Source organism: Pieris brassicae, chromosome 3 (genome assembly GCF_905147105.1).
Source record: "Pieris brassicae chromosome 3, ilPieBrab1.1, whole genome shotgun sequence".
Lineage (NCBI taxonomy): Eukaryota > Metazoa > Arthropoda > Insecta > Lepidoptera > Pieridae > Pieris > Pieris brassicae.
This window is the reverse complement of record NC_059667.1, coordinates 7454364-7477177: the sequence shown is the minus strand read 5'-3', so window position 1 is coordinate 7477177 and position 22814 is coordinate 7454364. Positions and strand designations below refer to the sequence as shown.

The window sequence follows — 22814 nt, the reverse complement described above, 5'->3', positions numbered from 1 at the left end:
TGTTTTTCTTCAGCGTTTGAGCTAATATTAAATGCGCACATATAAATAAAATCCATTGGTGCACAGCCGGGGATCGAACCTACGACCTTAGATATGCGAGTTGCACGCTGAAGCCACTTGGCCAACACTGCTCCTAAATCCTCCTTCCTTTATTTTTTAAAGGAAGCACATGGCAGCAGCTGAATTGATAAATAGAACTATGTTAACATTATTACAACATAATAATAATGACAATAATTAAAATCTCATTAAATGGTTTACGTAACAATAGAATCACTCGTAAAAATAAAGCGTATCAAAACCTTATATAAGGTTTTGATAATACGTCTACAAAATACGTCTCTTACTAGAAACATTATGAACAAAGCCTTTTACAGAAAGTAAGTTTGTTCTTGTAACTTAGCGTGCAGGCTGTGGAGGTAAGCCAGTGCCGTGCAAACCTGCGCTCAGGCCGCCCGTCATGCCGCGTTGAGTCCTATAAAAAAGTGTTTTAAGTGAATCATGTGCCAATCTTGGAGATATTTCTTCGCCGGCGTGTTGCTGGCGACAGTCACTGCACAGGTAATTAATATTCAACAATTCCCTGTTTCATTACGGTTCAACAGATGATCTCACGTTGTTATTTATAACTGACCGTTTTTAAATACTAGTTACAAGACTGTTGCATAGACTATTGTGTACGCATCGTTTAATAGGGGCATAGTATATATGAGATAATATATGTAGTCATTGGAAGACTAACTATAACTAGACTATACTTAACCTAAATAAATATTAATTTCAATGTCATTTTTATTTTATAGAAATGAAAGTGAGGGTAGTAGAGCATAAAGCATGACGAATAACTAAAATGACCTTACCATATACGATATTTACTACGAAGATGTAAAGTATAATACAATAGCAATGTAACTCGTGTAATAATACGTAATACGTAACCTAGATTCAAGTCGAGACTGTGGTAAAGCACTCATTCATAAGGTTTTGGAAATGAACATAAGGCTTAATCTAGTTTAAGAATGTTATGTATTCGTACTAATATATGTTTTATTTTCAAGTTTATTATTTTCATATTGATAACAGTTAAAAATCAAAAACAAAAAAAAAGATGTCACTAAATAATATATCAATTAAATATTTTAAGGAATGTATAATTAAGTTTGTTATGAAAGAGCTGGAAACCCTGACACAGGTATTTTTTACTTAAAAGGGTTCCCAAATCTTACACATTGTAATGCATATGTACTTAAAATGAATAAACACATATTTTATTATTATTATTATTATAAATCATATATATATATATATTATTTATACAATTACAAAATATTAATAGGTGATATTTGTATTATGTATGAAACATGTATTGAATAAAGAATGGTTTTTTGAGGTCTACTCAAGCTGATACAAGCGTTTTTGTTTGTCTTGTTTTTGGGTTTCGCATAACTTCGGTCAACTTGTCTACCAATGCGCTTAATGGTCATCGTTACAAGGCCAAACAATAAAGGCACAGATTTAATTAAAACAACCACTGAACCTTAGTGAATTAGTAGTTTATGTATATCTAGACCCGAGGTCCTGGTTCGATACCCAGTTATGCAAACATCATATTTTTGAATAACTAGGCATCGTTTCGGGTTATTGAACATAAGATGTCAATAACCCATACATTCTTTATGTACATGAAGGAATGTGTGTATCGCAAGTCAAAAAAAATGAAGTCGGCTGCATCTGTGCATGAATGCGATTAACTTAAAAACTGCCAAACGGATTTTTATACGGTTTTCATCATATCAGACAGTGTGATTCCAATTGTAAGGAAGGTGATAACGTTTTAAGTTAGGAAAATCTATTACTTTAGGTCCGTCGTTTCACAACTGAGCGTTTTTAAGGCAGTTTTTCCGCGCACCACCACTATGTGGAAGCAGCTGTCCACTGAAGTATTTCCGAACCAATTCGACTTAGAGTCCTTCAAGCAAAGAACCTTGAAAGGCAACGCACTCGCGAGCCCTCTGGTATTGACAGTGTCCATGGGCGGCGGTGCCACTTAATAGCAGGTAAGCCTCCTGCCCGTTTGCCCCGTGTTCTAAATAAAAAACTTTAATATTGATGGAACAAATTCCAAAATTCACGAAATTTACACGGACGGGAGCTATTTTATTCAATAAAGAACTAAACATTTTTGTGGTATATGAAGAGAAATAGACAAGTTTTCCTGGCTCCATTTGTGTAAGAGTTTACATAACAGACAACAAGTAATTACATCATTCGCGTCCTAATATAAACTTAAAAGGTATTACTTTACATAAGGTACTTATGCCTTAGTTGATAAAATAACTATGACACAACTGTTGAAATAAACTTTGACGGTTAAATAAGGATTCAATCTTTTTGAAGAATTTAACCGCACGTTTTTGTTCTTTGACCATACAAAATTATATAAAATATATACAGCGGATCTTCTGCGTGCTCTAACTCAACAAAAATTGGCACGCATTAATGAAATAAGAGTCATATCTCTCTTATAATTATCACTATAATCTCTTATCCATCTATATCTTTCTATAGTCTCAGTATCCATCGCAAAATAGTTTTTTTTAGTTTTTTGCTAGATTTAATTCCAGCCAGTTCAGAGAACAGGCATCGCTAATGACAATAGCAAGCGGTCGGATGGGATGTCTTTGATCTCTTGGAGCGACGGGCTTTGGTACGGAATGATACTTGGTACACGTTAGCCCCGTCTCACTTCCTTCAGACAAACATGAAATCTCATGAAAATCATGACAAGCAGGCAGGAAATAATAAAGGCTCAAATATAAGAGTCTTTCCTCCAACTTCGATTTTATTCCCTTTGGAGTAGAGACTCTTGGGCTGTGGGGTTCAAGTGCAAAAGTGCTAATTTATTTTGAGCTTGGTAAATAGTACCGGTGACCTCAGGGTTGGTACTTTCCTCGCTCAACGAATAAGTATTCCAGCTTTATAGGTACACAGCCACAGGGGCCAAACTTTTAAAATATTTTTTTATAGTTAAGGGGGCAAACTGGCAGGAGGCTCATCTGATGTTAAGTGATACTGTCGCTCATGGACATTCCATGCCAGAGGGCTCGCGAGTGCGTAACCAGCTTTATAAGAATTGGTACCTTAAGTCGAATTGGTTCGGAAATACTTCATGGGCAGCTGGTTCCACATAACATTTATCTAGTTTTCTATTTATCCATTTTTAATTATAATTTATATATCTAAAATAAAAATAATCCTTAATATTACAAATTAAAGTCCTTTTAATAAATGATTAACTCAAATATTACCGACCGGATTTTTTTTGTCTTCACCCAAGATCGTTTAAGGAAAGTATATAATTATGGTTATATGAAAATGGCTAAAATATAACGAATATTTCCAGAATACCCGAAATCTATGCGCGAAGCTGTGGGCGAAAGTACTAGTACTACAGTAATATACATATGTCTCATGCAACATGAATATTATAGTAAATATTTAAATCATAAAACATTGTTTAAAACGCTATAATGTGATGAGGAAATTGAACAATTTTGTAACGTGAATTAAAATGTTATAATAAGGATTTCGTAAGATCCAGGAACCAGGCGTTGTGCAGTGTGATAAAAAAATAAAAAAAAACTTTTAGCATATCTTCGCTAGCGTGAAAATCAAAAATGGTCTAAGGGTTATTTACTTGTTATAAGCACAAATAGATTTTACTTCCTGAATTCAATAATTCAAAAAAAATATTTTGATATTTCGATAAAAAAGGTTAAAAGATTGATAGGTTGTAACGAAAAAGTATAAATGCTACATTTTATTTCATAACTCCTTACCATAAAAGGCCCATAGATCGACTAAACCTGTGTTGGCCGCAAGGCTGTGCCTACGCATGTCCTCTAGTATGATTTCATTGAACATTTGAAAGTTTTACTTATATTAATATCTTAAAGATTCAGTCAATACTAAGTGCTAACACTAACTTCCGTATGACAAAAACGTATTCGATAATTATGTGTAAAAAAGGGTTTCGTTATGTTCACAATATGAGCAAGTATTATTATATAGAAGGAATACTTCAGGTTTTAAGGTATAAATAAGAGTTGAGAATAACTAAGTATGACTTCTGTATATGAAGAAAGTATTAATATTCTAATTTATATCTGAAGTCACAATCTCGTCTTGAGCGTCGTCAAATATGTCAAAGTTAGTACAAATAATAATGTATAGTCTAGGCAATAGTTTCTGCGTCGCGACATACGAAAAAGCCAAAAAGTTAAGTAAAACAGTTTTGCGACCCCGTCATTGTAAAGTTATAATAATATGTACATAGCGCGCCATTTTTGACGAATCTTTTGTACCTATATGCAGTTTGTATTTATTATTTTTCAACAGACTGCGACCCCCTGTTTGATAAACATTGTTTTAGGATAACAAACTGATATAGTGTTAAAGAAGTGTATTAATATTGATTCATTTTTATGAATAACTGTATGAATGTAATAAGAAAATACCAGGAACATCCTCCGCCATTCTGGCGCATGGAAATTATGAATCAACTATTTGATTCAACTCGCATACAATCATAGGTGCTTTGACAGTGAGTAATAATGTTTGTTCAATAATCAACAGGAATGTTTTATATTCGGAAATGTAAATTGCAGTAATTATTGATTCAATCGTGTTTCAGTTTAGTCATAGTTGATTGAATTTTCTTCCGGAAATTTTGAATTATCTTTCTTTAATGTTAACTTAACGTTACTACAGGTATATCATTAATATTTAATGGTTTAATAAAAGTCAGCACGTCTATGACTTTCCCGAAGCTTATTAGTAGAATATATATAATTTACAATACTTAATTATTTAGAGCAGTGTTGGTTTAATGGCTTGGGTATATGAACCACATCTGAGAATCGATTCTTGAATGACCAATTAAATTTCCTTTGTCTATCTATGTGCGCATTTATCATGTGATCGTACGGTGAAGGAAAAGATCGTAAGGATAGCGATAAACCTAGGTTGTAGCGCCACTGTTTTTTTTATGATACTTAATTATACGTATATGCAAATAATAATTTTATTTTTATATATATGTAAGACATACAGTGTTAGCCAAGTGATTAATAAACTCTCTGTATAAGGTAAACATCGTGGCGAATTGTATGTTATAAAATCGACGTGTAAGACCTTAGGTTACCTGTTTAAAAATGATTAAAGAAGTTTGAGGTGATAACATTCAGAAAAGACGCTAAGCGCTAGACATAACTCCCGTTGGAGAAAGATCTATTGGATTTGTATAAGGAAGTCTAACTATAATATTATAAGCTTTTATAAATTTGACGAATATTTAAATGATCCTAATCCATGGGATTGATTTGCTTCAGTTCAAACAATTTGTATGACTCAAAACGTAGCGATTAAAAAAGTGGCGGAAAGTTTCCTGCCAGTTCTTCTTGCCCGCTCTACGCCCTTGACTTACAAACTGGTAATAAATGTAAATTTACAATTAATTTAACTTCTTTTCTGACAGTCATAAGTGTACTTGTTTACCTATGTGAATAAAGTTATTTTGAGTTTGAGTAATTTCTTCTTCTTTTATTACTAAAGATTGGCTGTTAACAACTTGAATTACCAGGTATCTTTCGCTAGTTCGCTAAACAGTTCCTAGGTGGATGTGATGCCAGTCCAATCCCGTGCATTCCGCATCCCTGACTTCTTCCTACTACCAAACCATCTCTTGCCTTTCTTCAAGGACTCTTTCATTGGTCGTTTCTTTGGATCCAGCTGATGCAAAGCATGCAACGGTAACATCTTCTAGCGACCTTCTCATGTCTTTTATAATAGTCCATACTTCACGGCCGTATCTGCTGGCCAGTAACAGAGTAAAAGCCAATTGGGTGTTTAAATCATCAAATTGTATAAATAACGACAAGGACTTTTTATAAACCAGGGACCAGATTATCTGATGTTAGGCGATAACGCTTATGGACTCCCTCAATGACAAAGGGCGGTTATTAAATGTGGGAGCAACCGCTTTTGGCATGATCTTTTCTTGAAGGAATATTCAGTTATACATAAGTATCATAATGCATTAGGTTTCCTGGCCTCTAAGAGCAAATGCAACGCTCTGATTGTTATAACATGATCGTGCAATGATAACTCGTACTACGGAAATCACTAAGTTGCACCTCGCCAATCTGATATTTCGTAATCATTCGCAAGGACAATAAACCATTAACACAATCACGGGGTCATCAGACAGCGATTTTGATCGCTATATCCAAGAAAAAACTATGTTATAACCAAATAATAAACATTTGACTTTGATGTAGCGTCTTTGTACTTAAAAGTAATAAATACAAAAGTAAATACAGCTCAATTGTAATCAAACTAACTTCACAAGATTAGGTAGAGAGGTATCTCGCTGTGACTACTGCACTGATTTGACAAGCTACTTAATTTCTAAGCTATTCTACTATTTGATTTTTCCGGTTTTTACCTTTTTTAACTTGTAATGTATATCTAATAGTATTATGTATGGCATGTATGTTTACCAGTATGGCCATTTATTTAAAAACGTGTAGCATAGTAAAAGAAACAATAAACCTAACGTTACTCTTAGTTTTTTTAACTGATTATTTTTTTGCTGGCAAGTATGTGGTTAGTGATCATTGCATTCCTTAGAACTTTTAAATAAGACAAGCATTGAACCAATCCCGACCACCTAAAGATTATCTATCAAAGCTTATATGTACAAGTCCACTTGTTCTGTATTAGTACTTAAAATATACTTCAAACTACTCTTTATTGTCTTACACATCAAGCTTACCTCATACCATAACCAAAGGAGTATTGTCCAAGGTAAAACATGATTTGCAGGCATGTCTTGCATTGTGTGAGCTACATCTTAAACAGGCGAGAGCCTTGGCGAATTATCTTCTATTAAACAAAACAAATTATGATTTTTTTGATAGCCGTGTCCATGTAACTCAATAATAATAAACTTTGCTTTTACAACTAAAATTCTGTAATGAAATCTGGTTTAAACCGTCTCTAAGAGTGGGATTTTAAAGACTAAAAGAATTATGTAAAGAGAGACGCGTTTCACGTCATAAGGTATGATTTAGAGCCGGGACTTAGCTCGAAGTACGACTATTAAAATCCAATAAGTTAACATTATGGGATGTCATAGTTCGCGCTACGTCGCCTTTTAACCATTGCACCTTAGACTGTAGTTTTAAATAAACCTGTGTTCATAAAAGCTCACAAATTTCACTGTGAAATATATTTTTTTTTTGTATATTTAAGAGTTACTTACTTACAAGACACTGTGTCTTCTCCTTAATAGAGAATGAGTATAGAGTTATTGGACACTATCTTGTGTTAACTACCTTATTTTTTGTAAAGTTTTTAGGTAAGACAACAAATTACTTATAAGTCTAAAGTTTATAGGTAGGATTGTAATGTCCAATGACGTGTCAGCGAAGAGACTTTAGCTAAGAAAATTAATGCTTATATATAGATTGTGAATCTAACTGGACGCATCACAGGCTTTTAAACACAGTTGTGTCACACATATCACATGTATGTGACGAAATGGTATCACTTGATAGACAATAAACAATAATTTCATACTTCAATAAATACTTTTTAGTCATATTAAACGGTACACAACACTTACCTTGAGTTACCTAGGAACATCTAATTAACACGAAACCTGAAGTGACGTAAAAAACAAACAATTAGATACGCACCACGGCTCGGTATAGGTGTCGTGTACGTGATAATCATCGCTCATTACTTCCTATTGATCAACCGGTCTTTAATGTATCCCATGGGAAATAGTACCTGCCTTTGGGTACACACTCACGAAGACTCTAATTCGAGAATCATCACAAATGTTAGCTCATAAATGTGATGGTAATATACCAATGTAGTAATACAGTACGGTTTTACTTTCACTTTATACGATTTGCGTACAAAAGCAATAAACTAAATGCTGTTACTTCTATGAAATGAAATCTTATGCTTATAATGCTGCAAAGGCCACCTGTATCTGGTCATACTCTCGGAGCGTAATATAGGGAATTGCCACGCTTATAAAACTAAGAAAACCTAAGGGAGCCAAATCTACAGCCTTGGCTCATATAACATTTTATTGAAGTGAAACTTCCTTATCGGCGTTGGAAAAAAAAAATACCGTTACATTTTTTGGTAACGCGCCACATTTTTTGGTTACGCGTCACATTTTTTGGTTACGTGTCACATTTTTCCGTTACGCGCCATATTTTTCTTGTTCCTACCATGGTTGATTCGAAGAGAGTCGAAGCCATTAATATCAAAAATATATAATAACAATAATGATAGTAATAATTCTATTACAATTAATGAAATTCTGTAATAATCTTAGTAGTAATAAGGTAAAATGAAATAATTGTATTATTTGTATTCATGTCTATGATAATAAAAGCCTTTTGTTAAACTTTATCTTACTTAATTACTTTCTGTAAAGTTGGATATAGGAGATCAATTTTACGAAAAATAAGGTCATAAAGAAGTTTCACTTCTTTCGTGTGTACACTATTAATACATACATACATTAACGCATACATTTTTTATTATTAATGACTTTTTTAAGGAGATGTCAATGGGCTCATGCGGGCCCAACAGATTACAATTATCTGACTTGACGCAGGGAATTGATAACAACAATAGTACTAATGCATTTGTAGTATTCTGATTTATAGCTTGATAACTATGTAACGTAAAATGATTTTTTTCAATTAGATCCTAAGATTTGCAAGGTTAAGCATACAAAAAACTCAGCTGGTTTAATAGTTAAGTGTAGATTTAGTAGTTCTTATGATTGTATAAACGTGTTTGAATTGATTAGTCTAGAGATCCAGCGCAAATTAGTTGACATTGTATCTTGTCCCCTTTCGTCTTCATTTTCATCCCGGGATTTGGATCTTCAACGATTAGGAACTATTCTTAGGTATTAACTTCGTGTAAGTCATTAAAATGTTCCTTTAATTAAGAAATGAAACGTTTACGTACGACGAAAAACGTAGTTTTTAACATTTCCGAATCGAATGCTTTGAAACCTTTTAATCATTCAAGAATTATACCAATCGATTGGATAAACTAAGGTTATGACGTCACCAAACATTGGGGGCAAAGGAACCGGTCATGCCAGTAGTTACGTCAACCTATTGGGATTAAATTATGTAATATTTAAAGGTTCAGATTTGACAATGAGTAAAATCAAATAGTTACATATAATAAATGATCAATCACACCAGAGCATTAAAAACTCTTTTTATTGTTCTTTTAACGATATCTTTTTATAAAAAAATTACCTCCTTAAGGTTTTGAAGCTTTTTCTTATTAATATTAATATTTCTTATATATATTTATAGAATCGTTCTTGTGTCCGAAGAAGAATAACGCGGACACATTGTTTTTGTTTCATTGTTAATTTTCTTTCGATAAATAAGTGATAAAGCCTTTTATGCCTGCTCGACTTCAACTGTTTTCCAAAGAAGAAATGTGCCATGGCTTCTAAACTGGGGTGCGAACTCACCTTTAGCTTGAGAACCGCTAGCACGCTCCCAACCAACTTCTCTTTTTTACTTTTAAACTCCGTTTAACGAAGCCATATTTCCATAAATTTTCTAAGTTAACTTTAACTGATTTGGACTCGAACTCATTCATGTCTTTTAATGTCATATTTAGTCGGGCTAGGTGAAGTAGGTTCAAGATTGACAAAATACAGGTTCACTACGGATTGCATATTTTGTTTCTATTATTCTTTGTATACATTAAAACACACTAATAGATAAAAAATGTTGCCCGAAACATATCGCTTGTTAACGAGAAACCTGTTGTACTCAAGAAATTTTCGTTTTGTAATGTTACAAAACATCTTAAGTAATCTCTATAGAAAACAGTAATGTTAGTTGTATTTGAGTCGTTCGTTTCCATAGCCCAACTCTAATAATAAAAACTATTGTATCTATTAAAGCCAAGTAGTTTTTACGGTTTCCATAACGGAATTATATAAATTAAGTGGGATTTACGGAAGATAATCATAGTTCAGTCCTTATAAGTGGGTTAAGTAAGATGATTTTCTGAAAACGGATGTTCATTTTGAAATTACAGTTATTTTAGTAATGATACATGTATCAATGAAAGTTGCGTTCAAATGTCTTCTACCATTGTTGGTTCAGTCGTTATGGGATGTTGAGAGGCCTTATTAGCCTACCTCAAGGCGATCTACCAGTTTATTTATATATATTTATTTACAAATCCTTGCACTTATAGAAAAAAATACATCGTTTTATAGATTATAAAAACTAAAGGAAAATCGATTACAAAGTGTGAGGGGACCAACTATGGATATCCAGACCTAGCCATGATGATCGCCAATCTTCGAAAGAAGAAGACATTTAAAAAAAATGTGGGGTAGTGTGGTTATTTATTTTTGAGTATTTGTGTGTATGTATAAGAAATTAGTGTTGTAGTGTTTAAGTAGGAAAAGTAATGTCGACCGTAATTAGCTTTATGTTAAAAACTGTTTTATGTAAAACATTGATACAAGTAACTTGTCAAAACGTGCGCCTTTCAAAGATTTTGAACAATACGAGCGAGTGCAAGGCAGTGGTCAGGCGTGCATTGACCTCAACCCTACGCCAGTTCCCATATATCGACAATCGGTTGCATCTTGCCACTGCTAATTCTATGCCACTCTTTTTGTTTCATCGTCATTTGTTTAAGTTAGAAACATTCATAAGAGTATTTCTAAATAATAAAACAAGTTGACTTTAACAAAAACTATAAACTCAGCTGTAATGAACTGAACTGTATATGAAGAAAATGTATAACAGTTTTTTATTACTTTCAATTTGCATCTCAAAAGCAATTCCAAATACGTATTCACTTTAAACTTAAATTAGTTTTATTGATAAATTATTTAAATTTATTGTAAAATTAATAACATGTTAAATATACATAGAATACATGAAGATTAACATTACAGTAAAATGCAAAGGTAAGTTACCTATTCGATATTCGAAATATATTGAGTCGAAATTTACAAATTTAATTCAAAATTCCAATCTAGTTCCTATTTAACCAGAAGTGAATGGAATCTGTTTTACATTATTTTGTAGCTACAATAAGATACTAAGTTAATTGCGTTACAGCAAAGATTAATGATATGGTTATAACATAACTTTATGATTAGATTCTGCAATTGATTAATGGATTTCTAATATTTTATTAATATTCAACGTATGTCTTGTGCAACGAATGTGTAAGATATGGGAACCATTTTGAGTACAAAATAGTGTCGGTTCCCAACTCTTCCATAACAAAGTTAATATTTTTTATCAATAATAATTTCGATTTGTTTTACTTGTTTACAAAAACTTCTTGTTCGAAAAAATTTGGCTATTTATATAGCTATATATCTAACTAAACCATACTGCATGTTTTTAGCGAGTCATTTAATATAGATTTATTCTTTGATTTTAATTTACTTAATATACAGAAACGCTTGAATAAGGTATATATGTCGCAGCCAACTATCTTAATCAGCCGTTCAATCAATATCCTAACCTCTTAACTAAACAACGCCGTTTAACCAGCGGTCTGAAAGATATTCAGCCAGTTAATCAAACAGCTAGGCAGATGACTGAGATCGATAACGTTTAATTACTTGCCTAGACTGTTAATTTAAACTTAGTTCCACTTTCCACGCGAAACGAAACTCAACAAACTGTCAATATGGCGTCGGCAAAGCACAACTTTGATGGTGTTTTCCAAAGTTTAATGAAAAACAAGAAGTACAATGACAGATTATAGTGACATTGATAATGTGAATTTAGCTTTGACTGACTCAAGCGATTTAATTTTTAAAGAAATATTTTTTATGTCACATGTTTCATATTTTTTTATTTCTGCCACATAGTCACTCTATCGTACGAATGACCTAAGCATTAGGCGTTTTACAAACGCTACAGTAAATATGTTTGAGGCCGCTGGTTAAATAGCTTAGTTAATAGTGTAAGCCGTTGAAGCTGTTGTTACATAATGTCGTACGGTATTCTACTGTCGGGTGCTGCTCCAGAGGTTCAATCCATATTTGTGCTGCAGAAGGGCTGTCCGGGGTATTTGTTGTGTTTCTCCGAGGGAGTCGGTACGGAATAAATTTAAGGAATTAAATATTATGACACTATCTGGTCAATATATTCTTGAAGCCTTGTTGTACGTACAAATATAAACGATTTTAAAACAAATGGTGACTTTCATCACTATAATACACGAAACAGATTTTGAGTGTACAACGAACAAGGCTCCAGAAGATAAACCACTCCTTATATGAAAATTGTATTCGTTTTTACAACAAACTCCCAATTGAAATTGGAGAATCATCACGGTAAAAATTCAAAGCCAATAAAGCTTTTTATAGATTTGACGAATATTTAAATGATACTTATTCTTCGAATTGATTTGCTCCATTGCGAATTTTATTTTTCTCCTGTTATGTGTTATTGTGATGTACATAAAGTGTTCATATTATTATTATTATGTACCATTATCCACATGGACTAGTCTCCAAAAGTCCTGCAATAATCAGATTAAACTCAATGTAACCAGTATGCAAATCAAAGCAGAAATTCCAAAAAAGCAAACAAAAGACGTCGGCTGTAGACACGAAATTCCTGTTGTTCAAGGATAGTTAACTGGCTCACCATTATCTGATTATACAACATAAGTGTTACGAAATCCCTAGAAGTTAGATCTTAGATATTTCCTGCTTGGACAGACTAGGTCGACTTGATAGGATCGTGAGCGCCGGTCGCCCTAAGGGCGTGACCCCCGAAGGCACAAACCGGCTAAAACAAGATTTATTTTATTCATCCTCGGGCTTTCTGGGAATTGCATGAAAGACATTTCTTGGTCGGAAGATATAATTGAAATACCGTATTTCGAATGTAAATTTTCATAATTTAAATTGATCTAAAACTGCTTATATACGTAACAATGCTATTTGTAATGTTTCTTAACTTGTTATCAGAGCAGTGTTGGCCTAGTGGCTTCAGCGTGCGACTCTCGTCCCTGAGGTCGTAGGTTCGATTCGCGGCTGTGCACCAATGGATTTTCTTTCTATGTGCGCATGTAATATTAGCTCGAACGGTGAAGGAAAACATCGTGAGGAACACCGGCTTGCCTTAGACCCAAAAAATCGACAGCGTGCGTCAGGCACAGAAGGCTGATCACCTATTTGCCTATTCGATTAACAAATGATCATGAAATTGATACAGAAATCTGAGGCCCAGACCTTAAAGAGTTTGTAGCGTTATTGATTTTTATTATTTTTATTAACTTGTTATGAGACAAATTTCATACGTTTAATTAATAATTTAAGTCAATTATTAGCTTGTGGGTTACTGTTTGTATGCATATACAATGCCTATTCACAATGGAATAGTTAAAAATAATAGGAATGTACCCGGGAGCGTATTGGAAACTAACAAAAGTGAAACCAAACATCTTAAAGTTTTTGTTGTAGTTAGATGAATATTAAAAAGTTCATATAATAAGAAACTTTTCTACTCTCTTGATTTAACTAAGATACAAATTTTAATATACAGACATTTAAAATACGATCCCATTGCAATTTTATATGATACAAGAAAATATCTTGACGCAATTTTTCTTTGGCTTGGTGCAATTTATATTCACAAGACATCATACATCATCTTTTCATATATTCCATCAGCTACACAAAGAACGAAGATTTGTAAAGGCTCGTGAATAAAATATATTTTAGATCAACACATCTTTGAAGAGACTTTTATTTTGATTGGCACACTTTATTGTGAATAAAATTATTTTATGCAATTTAAATGAGTGACATAAAATAATCAATGGTCAAATTAACCTTTTCGATCTGCACTACACATTTCGTCCTTATTTGATAGGCAACTAGGTGATCAGCTACTTTGTCTGTCAACTTTTGTCATCCCTCACGATTTTGTGGTTCCCTCACGATATTTTCTTTCATTTTATGAGCAAGTTTTCAATTCGGACATAGACAGAAAGTCTATTGGTTTGAACCTACGGCCTCAAAAAGGAGAGTTGGACGCTCAAGCCACTAAACCAACATAACAACTGCATTTAAAATTAAACCTTAGATATCATAAAATCCTGAACATTATAGATCCAAAACTTAAAATGGTATTATGATTCCTAATGCAAATTTTGAAAAAAAATCGAGTCACTAAGACTTTTATAAAAAAGAAACAGACATGCAAACTTATTTTTTTTAATGTATCGTATTTTTTCAGAATACAGAGAGCAGTGGAGACTTCACGCCGGTTGTAACTGCAACATGTAAGAGTGGAGTTATGTCAATTAGAATCAACTTCAGCCTGCCCTTCAGTGGAGTAACACATGCTCGTGAATACAGGTAAGAAAATCTTAATAAGAAAAACATTATGATGAAATGGCACATTTCTGCGCCATCATTAATGTTCCATATTAACTTATGTATAAAATTTTATGAGATTAAAAAGATTGGCGTAGTTTTTTGCCAGTTAAATTTACATTTGGGAACTAGCTTTTCTTTTCCTTTTTTTAGATCTAGCTTTCTTTAAATATTAACGTTCACTACAGTTACAATACGTTTTAATGAATTTTGATTTTGATATTGATTTTTCAACAGATTTAGATCTTTGATTATTCGATATCATTATAACGTGTTTCCCTCATAACGAGCCCGGTTCTAGTTCTCTTCAGAAAGCGCAATATTTTCAAAAGCTTTGGTATTAAACCCTTTTGTTCTGGTTCAATGTACGACTTTAAACATGTACAATTCAAAATTGTAGCTCGTTCAGAGCTGTGGTCACATGACCTGAATCACTAAGATTCCTATAACTAGACCGTACAATCACATCGCATTTATACTCAAACGGTATACACCAATAACATAATGCTTCGTATTAAAACAAAAGAAAAATGAACAATTGAATTGTCCTATTATATCTAACCTTTAATCTGATATAAGAAGTTGATGCATGCGCAATGCTTGCATTGGTTATATGGAAATAAATGATCTAATTGGTTTTAATGAGTATAAAATTATTTACAGAAATCCAGCTTGCATGGCGATGGGTAATGGAAGTGAAACTGTGGGTTTCGATATTAATCTCAACGCTGTCAAAGGCTCGCCTGACTATTGTGGAGTTTTCTGGAATAACGTAAGGATACTATAACTTCCATCCTTGAAATACGTGCTATAAATAATCTTGTTTAAATGAACTGCAAACGATATTGTGTTTATTGAAGCAATTTTTGGATTAATAAGGTATATCTCAGATCAATACAAATATTGTCTTATTTGTTGAAAATTAAATTCTAGTTATTCACTATTTATGTTTTTAGTAGCAGCTGAATATTTTTCCTAAACAATAAACATCGTCGTTTCCTATCGGTCAAGGTATTGTTAATATCATACGGACCACAAGTGTTTCTTGACGTAAATTTAAACCAGTCTCATTAAAATTCTTATATTGGATCGCAAAAACTGTCAACACGTTTTAGTACGTGAACAATCGTAAAAAAGATAAACTTATGCGTCACCCATAAAGCCTTGAAGTACACCTTATGTATTTAAACACGATTGAATATATGCTGATGTCCTTGAGACTACACCTGTTTTAAAACAATTAATACACATTGCAATTGTTTGATATGTCAGGTACTACGATTAATGCGATTAACTCTTGTCTTTACGACAAGAGTTAATCGCAATTAATAAATTAATCAAATAAAGAACCATAATGTATGAGCATTTCATTAATGAGAATCAATGGATAACAAATATGGATGCATTTTAAAACATCGATAGTATATTACGAATTTGGTGTCCAATACCAATTATATGCTATTTGAAATCTATCAGTGAAATTACTTCAAACTATTATTACATTTGTAAAAAAATCTATTTGAGTAATGTTATTTTTTATTAATTTCGACTTCGAAATTTTCATGTAATCAAAATGAGACTTACGGAAGCGGTTTTTAAAACCTTAAATATGATTTTTTTTTATTATCACTTCGTTACACTACAATTAAAAAAATTAACATAATTAAATCAAAAGGAGGGCAACTGGCGGCCTTATCGCTTTCGAGCGATCTCTTCCAGGCAACCACTGTGAGTAAAGAAAAAAAGTATCAAATTACATAAGATTGGCAAGTAGTGCAAAAATACATGTTATACACAGTTATTAAGACAAAACTAAACAGAAACAAAAAAAAACAAACTAAACTAAAAAGATCATCAAATCAAAAATAGACCCTAAAAAGACACAAATCACGATAATTTAAGATAAGTCTCACGTCAGTAAGTACTTAGTAAGAATGCTAGGGATGTGGACAGGTAATGTTTGCACAGAAGAAATTTAAAGGAAGATAGATGTTATTACATGTTTTCATGAAATTCATTTTACATTTCCAGCGAACAGACGAGCGCTCCTTGCCACTAGCAGTACGTGTTCACAGGACATTGGAGCTTGCTGACGACAAATTCTATGTCATCACATGTGGCAAGGCCGGCTTTAGAAACGCAAGGTGATTGGATCCATTCAATCCTATATTCTTGTTTTAAAGTACACAATTCTCATTTTAATAGTTTATGTAATAGTTATTCTGTAACTATCAAGCCAACACAAATTTGCAAAGTATTTTCACCACTAAATTACGCAATTGGTATAGCTTTATATGTATAGTACATTCATGGATTAATAATCTTTTAAAGATGTATAAACAGATTAAAATTAGTTGGTTATAAATATAGAGTATTTTCATCGTTCTTTTGCTTAGTCTATGCTTTGTCACAGTCTAAGCAAATAAAAACTATACTACGACTAGTTAAAAGAGAAAACTTTTACATTTTTTTTTTAATTTCAGAAACGAAACGTCATTGGTTTCTTTACGATTGCTAAATTCGGAGGGTAGGAAAGTATTGAATGCGGCTTATGGTCTGCCTTACACACTCCGAGCTGAGATGAGCAAACCGGACGGTAATATTATTTCCTACTTCTTTTTATATAAAGGCTCTTTATTTATAGACTATCAATAATGGATTACTGAATTGAAGGAATTAAATAAAACCACGACAGGTGAAACTATAAACAAAAATACATTATGTTTGAAATTTCTTGGATATTCTTATAAATTTAATATCAAATTATGACATACCAAATTATAACTTATGTAAAGTCCTAGAACAGTTTTAGAATACTCTTGACTTAGGTTCACGACATTATACTTATCAAGCTAATGTAATTCTAAGTAACAGCTTTTGCATGAATCATGTTTATGTACTTCCAGGAACACACGGCATTCGCATGAGAAATTGTTTTGTTTTCAACATGCGTAATAACACCGTGGATCTTCTCGACAGGAGAGGGTAAATATATATTCCTTTATAATACAAAAATCAACAAATTATTTAAAGTACTTAATAAAAATAAAATAAATTATTATTTGAGATAATCTTTGTCAAATTGGCATCTGTGCTTTATAAATTGAGATAATTAGAATTTCTGTAAACAAAACCTTAACCCTTAACTTTCGAAATGTAGTTTGGTTATCCATTGGACCTCTAGAAAGATATTAAATGCAAGAATTAGTTTTGTGAGCTCTAGGTAAATAGGGCTTATGAAGTAAGGGATCCTTAGAAAAAGTTGTAAAGAATGATATACAAATTATATACATATAAACTTGTAATATGTATGTTTTCAGATGTCCTGCAAAGCAACAAACCCTAATCGTTAGGTCTGACACGACCACCGCTGAAATAGCAATACCGCAAATGTTCAGGTTCTCTGACTCCTCACAAATCAACTTCCAGTGTGACATAGGAATTTGTAAAGGTATTAATCGTCTCCTAATTATTACAGCACAGATCTTTACTTGTTTTCCATTTATCCGTTTATTCATATTTACCGAAAATGGCTTTTAACTGATTCTAGAAATTCTCTTTCGCGGGATTTAACAACATATATGCGAAAATATCTCTTAAAACTCACCACGAATGTAAAAAGGTTGTTATATTGAAATAGATCGCAATCTACTTACAGGGATTTCTATAAACCAAAAATTACAAAGATTGTTGAAATTTTAAAAAAGGGTATCTGTGTCTTTCATAGAGATCTTTTCTTAGCTGACTTAGTACATCCATAGGTCATGTACTAATTTTAATTAATTTACTAATAATTTTAATTGCAGGCACCTGTGCAAAGATAGATTGTTCCATCGATGGTCCAGAACCGAACGACGAGGAGGGTTCAGTCACAGCCTCAACCGGAGTTTTTGTCCTAGATCCAAACGATAGTGCAGGTATTGAAATTTTATGCAAAGAAATTAAGTTAAGTAATTAAAAGTAACATTAAAAAACAGAGCGTGGGCGGCTGTATCTGAAAAAATCTCCATCCTGTTCTCTATTCATTAATATTTCTTGAACCCACAATGTATGTGTTTTTCTTTTTCCTTTTTGTCGACGGAGTAAAAGCAATCACAGTGTTTCTTCTTCGGAATTAATTTTGCAACTGGCTTCTGTACAAAGAAAGTCGACGACGGCTGCCGTAGAGCTTCCATTTAGACACGCCGACTGCTGCCGTCGACGAGTGCAGTTGCTCTGCCGTCGGCATCGTGCCGCTCGTGTAAATGTACCCTAATACGCAGAGGGAGTCGGGAATAAACCACACCTTTCATTTGTAAAACTCTCTATCTTTAGTCGGTAGCTCATGAGATGTGATGTGAGCGTCGTCGAGCAAGGAAATGTCTGGAGAGGAGAATCTATCATAAAATGTCCAGCGACCCTATTATAACCATGTATAATTTTGAGGATGATGAGTATTCCACTTGATCGGTCCATCTGGTTAGTGAACGGTTTCGTGATCTTTTGCCTTCTGTGTTACCAAACTCGATCAGATTCTCCATATTTGCATGGCCTCTGCAATTTGTGTGTGTGGACAGGCGACGCCGTATGCGGAGTTGGGTCAGAATGTGTGATGATGAATGATGTATTGGTGCGCTTCGTATTTGTAAAACAAAATATAATCTTGAAACTGACAGATTTCTCCCCATATATGTAATAGGACTAAAGACTCTGTCGAGACAAACAGTATGAGCAATATTTTTGTGTTCTTAAGATTGAGTGACCCTTTGAATTAGCTTTTAAGTAACAATTACATAGATTATGGAATATAAGATACACGTATCACATATTCCAAGTGATTAAATTTGTCTCAGTGACATCCATAGTTATCGGTTAAGAAGACGGAGGGTGTAGGCCGAGAGAAAAAGTCGCCGTAAAAACTACTCTTTAAAAATATCAAATAATCATACAAAATGACTATGGCAAACAGATATTAGAACCAGGAGGAGAGAGATACGGTCCGCTATTTAAGCACCTAGTAGGTATCTTTAACCATCACAGGTAACAACAGTATAGATAACTTTCTGTCATGAAATCTTCATAACATCCGTTTAAAACAGTTGCAGCTCTAGCTTGTGTGGATGAAGGTGTCCATCCACTCTGGCTTCTATACTTGGCAATCGCTCTTGGAGTCATGTTCCTGGTGATGCTCCTCATCAACTGTTTCCTCTGCACTGCCATGACGTGCTCCTGCGCTAGGACTGATGTAAGAAATATTTCAGCGATAATATCTGATATCAGGACTGAAGATAACTTTGAATAGAAATCCGGTCTTTATAGCTTCGGAGTAGTATTTTTTTATTAAGTATTTTATCAGTGATTTTAACAAAAAAAGCTTGTGGTAACCTAATTATTTTTATCTTTTGTTTCTTTGATTAACAGAATGTCAAATATTGTAAACTTGGTTTTAAAAATTATTTAAAAAGTCTTTATCGTATTTACGATTGTGTGATGTCACTAACAATTATATATCTAAATCATTTTCAATGCACAAATCATAAAATATTCAAGGCCGTAGACATAATTCAATAAATAAATGTTAATTTCGAAAATATATTGTACTTTTTGAATAAGTAACAGGACATCTAATAAATTCTCGTTATCGATCGGGTTGTAAAAAAATTATACTTGTGACCTTCTTCGATTAAATTGGCATATTGGTACGTCAGTGGTCAATATCTAGCGCCTAGATGGCGTTATTTTACATGCATAGTATTACTCGCGATTGAAAATACATTATTTTTGACAAAGTTAAAGTAAAATTATAAAAGTAGACGTAGACATTAAGAAGAAATTTAACTACAGCCTTGATTATGCATGCGTTAAAGGTCATGTTCGCACACAGGTTATAGAAAAGGATCCGTCAGTAGTCGAAGATTATGACCCTTACCGCAGCTGGCATGGAAGTCAATATGGAAGTCGATATCCATCCTCCACCATACACTCAGCGAGGTAACACTCATTTCATTACGTAAATAATTTCTTAAGGCTTCGAAAATTTTCAATAAACACAACTCGATTGATCGGGTTCCTGTGGATATTCAGCATCATTGTTTGTTTTGATTTATACCATGCATTGTATGCACGACTAAAATTATATACAACGTATAGGTTACTAGCGCCATCTATTTTTTATTAAACTATTGAAACATAATTTACTTTCTTATACTCAAAACAATTTCTTGAACTTACATTGCAATTAAAGCTAAAACAGTTTCGTATGTATGAAAGTTTTCGAAGTGACTTGAATTTCTGAATACAAAGCTATCTTGTAAATCTTCTAAAGGACTTCTAAAGTTTTATTTGATTATGAAATTTGTTCTAATAATTTAAAAATGGCCTTTGTATTTGGAATTTTTATTCTTTTGTTATGTTTTTTGTATCGTTTTATTATTATTTGTTTTGTTTTTAACACCACTGTTTGTTTATAATTTAATACAATTTGTACAAATAATTTATAAAGATACTGTTAGACCGTTACAGCTTAATGGAGTGAGCCAGAGATTATTGTCATTTATTGACGATTTTTTTTACTCAGAAATAAGTTTATCGTGTGATTTACACGATCGATCCTGTAACCTATAGGAGTGATGTAATGGTACTGATTGTTACAATCACTTAACTTATAGTTAAATTGATGATTTGGGGAGGTTATATAAAACGAAATGGCATGTTTCGTTTAAATTTGATTGGTCAATAGTGTCTCTAGTCATAAGCGTATGTCTCGATCCATGTTTGCTTTAGACCGATCAGAATAAAAAGTAATGCTCTATCGTTTTGTTTAAAACTCACATCGCAATTTTAATTGGGATTGGTAATTTGAAAGTATATATAACATGTCTTGCCTACATCTTACGATGCCTATTCTTTTTCAGATCGGTATCTGATAACAGCGATCACTACGCAATAGTACAGTCGAGACCCGGAAGTCGACACTCAGGCATGCATCGAAGTCGACATTGATAATAGAAGAATCTGGATGGATATTTAATCTAGTCTGGAATGATAAAAGGAAATAATCGAAAAAGCAACATTGTAATTTATATACTGTTACACGAGGCGAGTTACTGGCCTGTACCTTTAGTATAAACTTTTCGATAGTTTCTCAAGTATTCGTATAGTTGATATGTTAATGTCAGTTTGTAGGAATAAGATTCAGTCGAGACTTAGTAAGTATAATTCCCGAATGTTCAAAACGTATTAGTATGACTTATGGAAGCCAATCTTAGCGCTATCTTTAGCGCTAAATTTACCCTAAGATATTATGTCCGTCCGTTAAGAGTGCTGAAAAATTATATGTTTTATATTTTTAAGTAAGCTACAGCTACTGAACAAATATGTTCTTTAATATTTATGAATTACTTATTTTGTGCCATTGCTATAACAAGCTAAAGCCTGCTTTAACTAACCTCGAAACTGAATTTTTCAATAACAACGAAAATATTTTTACAAATAATTTAGCATAGGTATATGTGCTTCTTATATTATTGGTATAAACGATATTTACTGTTTAAAGAAGTAAATCAAACTATATTGTTGGGTGCTTTAAGTTCAAAGTTTCTAGAAAGGGAATCGAGTTGACAACTTAAAACAAAACAAACAAATGATGGTGCGTTCATTTTGTTTGTTAATTGTCAAACGGACCATCGGATCGTGACCAATATCTAGACACTTGTACCGTCCCTTATATGTTATAGATCAGCTATATACAAATATGCGTAGATAAATAAGACGTAACACTATGAATTTATGTTTATGTATACCGTAGTAGCAGTATTACTTACATAATTGTAAATATTTTAATACTAATCTACCAAAATTATGTTCGTATATATATAAGACAATACAATATAAAATATTGTACATAAATATTTTTTTAAGTGAAACATAATATATCAACAAAAGCATATAGTTATGAATTTTATTTGAAAAGCTAAATTCATTTCTAATTTAAATATTTTACATTGTGATATTTAGACGCGAGCGCATGATTGATTGGCAATTGTATGCGCAACGCTACGCACGTGTTGGCTTTGGAAATTTAATAAAATTTCAAATTAACTCAAATAAGATCACACCTATCACATAAGATATAAACAATGTTTTGTATACGTAATTATAATTAAATGTGCTGAACAACGATTCCGTCCTCTTTTGGTGTTTGTAAAGTTTATTAGCGAGTTGCAAGAATAGCATAAGTAATATAATACATAATTTTAACAATATCTTAGATCTTTTATTTTCTCGTTTGACCTATCATATTCAATCGTATCTCAGAGGTACCTTCAAATAACAA

General features: G+C 32.7%; 2 protein-coding genes across 3 annotated transcripts in view; one reads left to right on the top strand and one right to left on the bottom strand.

The window, feature by feature from the left end:
• The window catches only part of LOC123707765 (synapsin), an 85314-nt gene extending 84852 nt beyond the window's left edge, over positions 1 to 462 (bottom strand). The window contains exon 1 of the mRNA XM_045658104.1: positions 441 to 462. Within this exon, the coding sequence (XP_045514060.1) occupies positions 441 to 462 (22 nt within the window). The remainder of the gene's footprint in view (positions 1 to 440) is intronic.
• On the top strand, positions 412 to 22743 carry LOC123707028. Of its 2 annotated transcripts, XM_045656778.1 has the most exons (11): positions 412 to 561; positions 14361 to 14482; positions 15164 to 15272; positions 16532 to 16644; positions 16984 to 17096; positions 17407 to 17485; positions 17821 to 17951; positions 18307 to 18417; positions 19579 to 19724; positions 20364 to 20470; positions 21394 to 22743. In XM_045656778.1, exons 1-11 carry the CDS (start codon positions 502 to 504, stop codon positions 21479 to 21481), a joined length of 1179 nt encoding a protein of 392 aa, XP_045512734.1. In that variant the 5' UTR covers positions 412 to 501; the 3' UTR covers positions 21482 to 22743. The 2 variants fall into 2 exon arrangements, with proteins under 2 accessions (XP_045512734.1, XP_045512735.1); XM_045656779.1 differs by lacking the exon at positions 20364 to 20470.
• Positions 22744 to 22814: the final 71 nt, after the last annotated feature.

Coding starts and splice junctions, on each gene's coding strand:
- LOC123707028 (XM_045656778.1), top strand. CDS start 502: ATGTGCCAATCTTGGAGATATTTCTTCGCCGGCGTGTTGCTGGCGACA. Junction 562..14,360: donor TGGCGACAGTCACTGCACAG/GTAATTAATATT, acceptor GTATTTTTTCAG/AATACAGAGAGCAGTGGAGA. Junction 16,645..16,983: donor GCCGGCTTTAGAAACGCAAG/GTGATTGGATCC, acceptor TTTTAATTTCAG/AAACGAAACGTCATTGGTTT.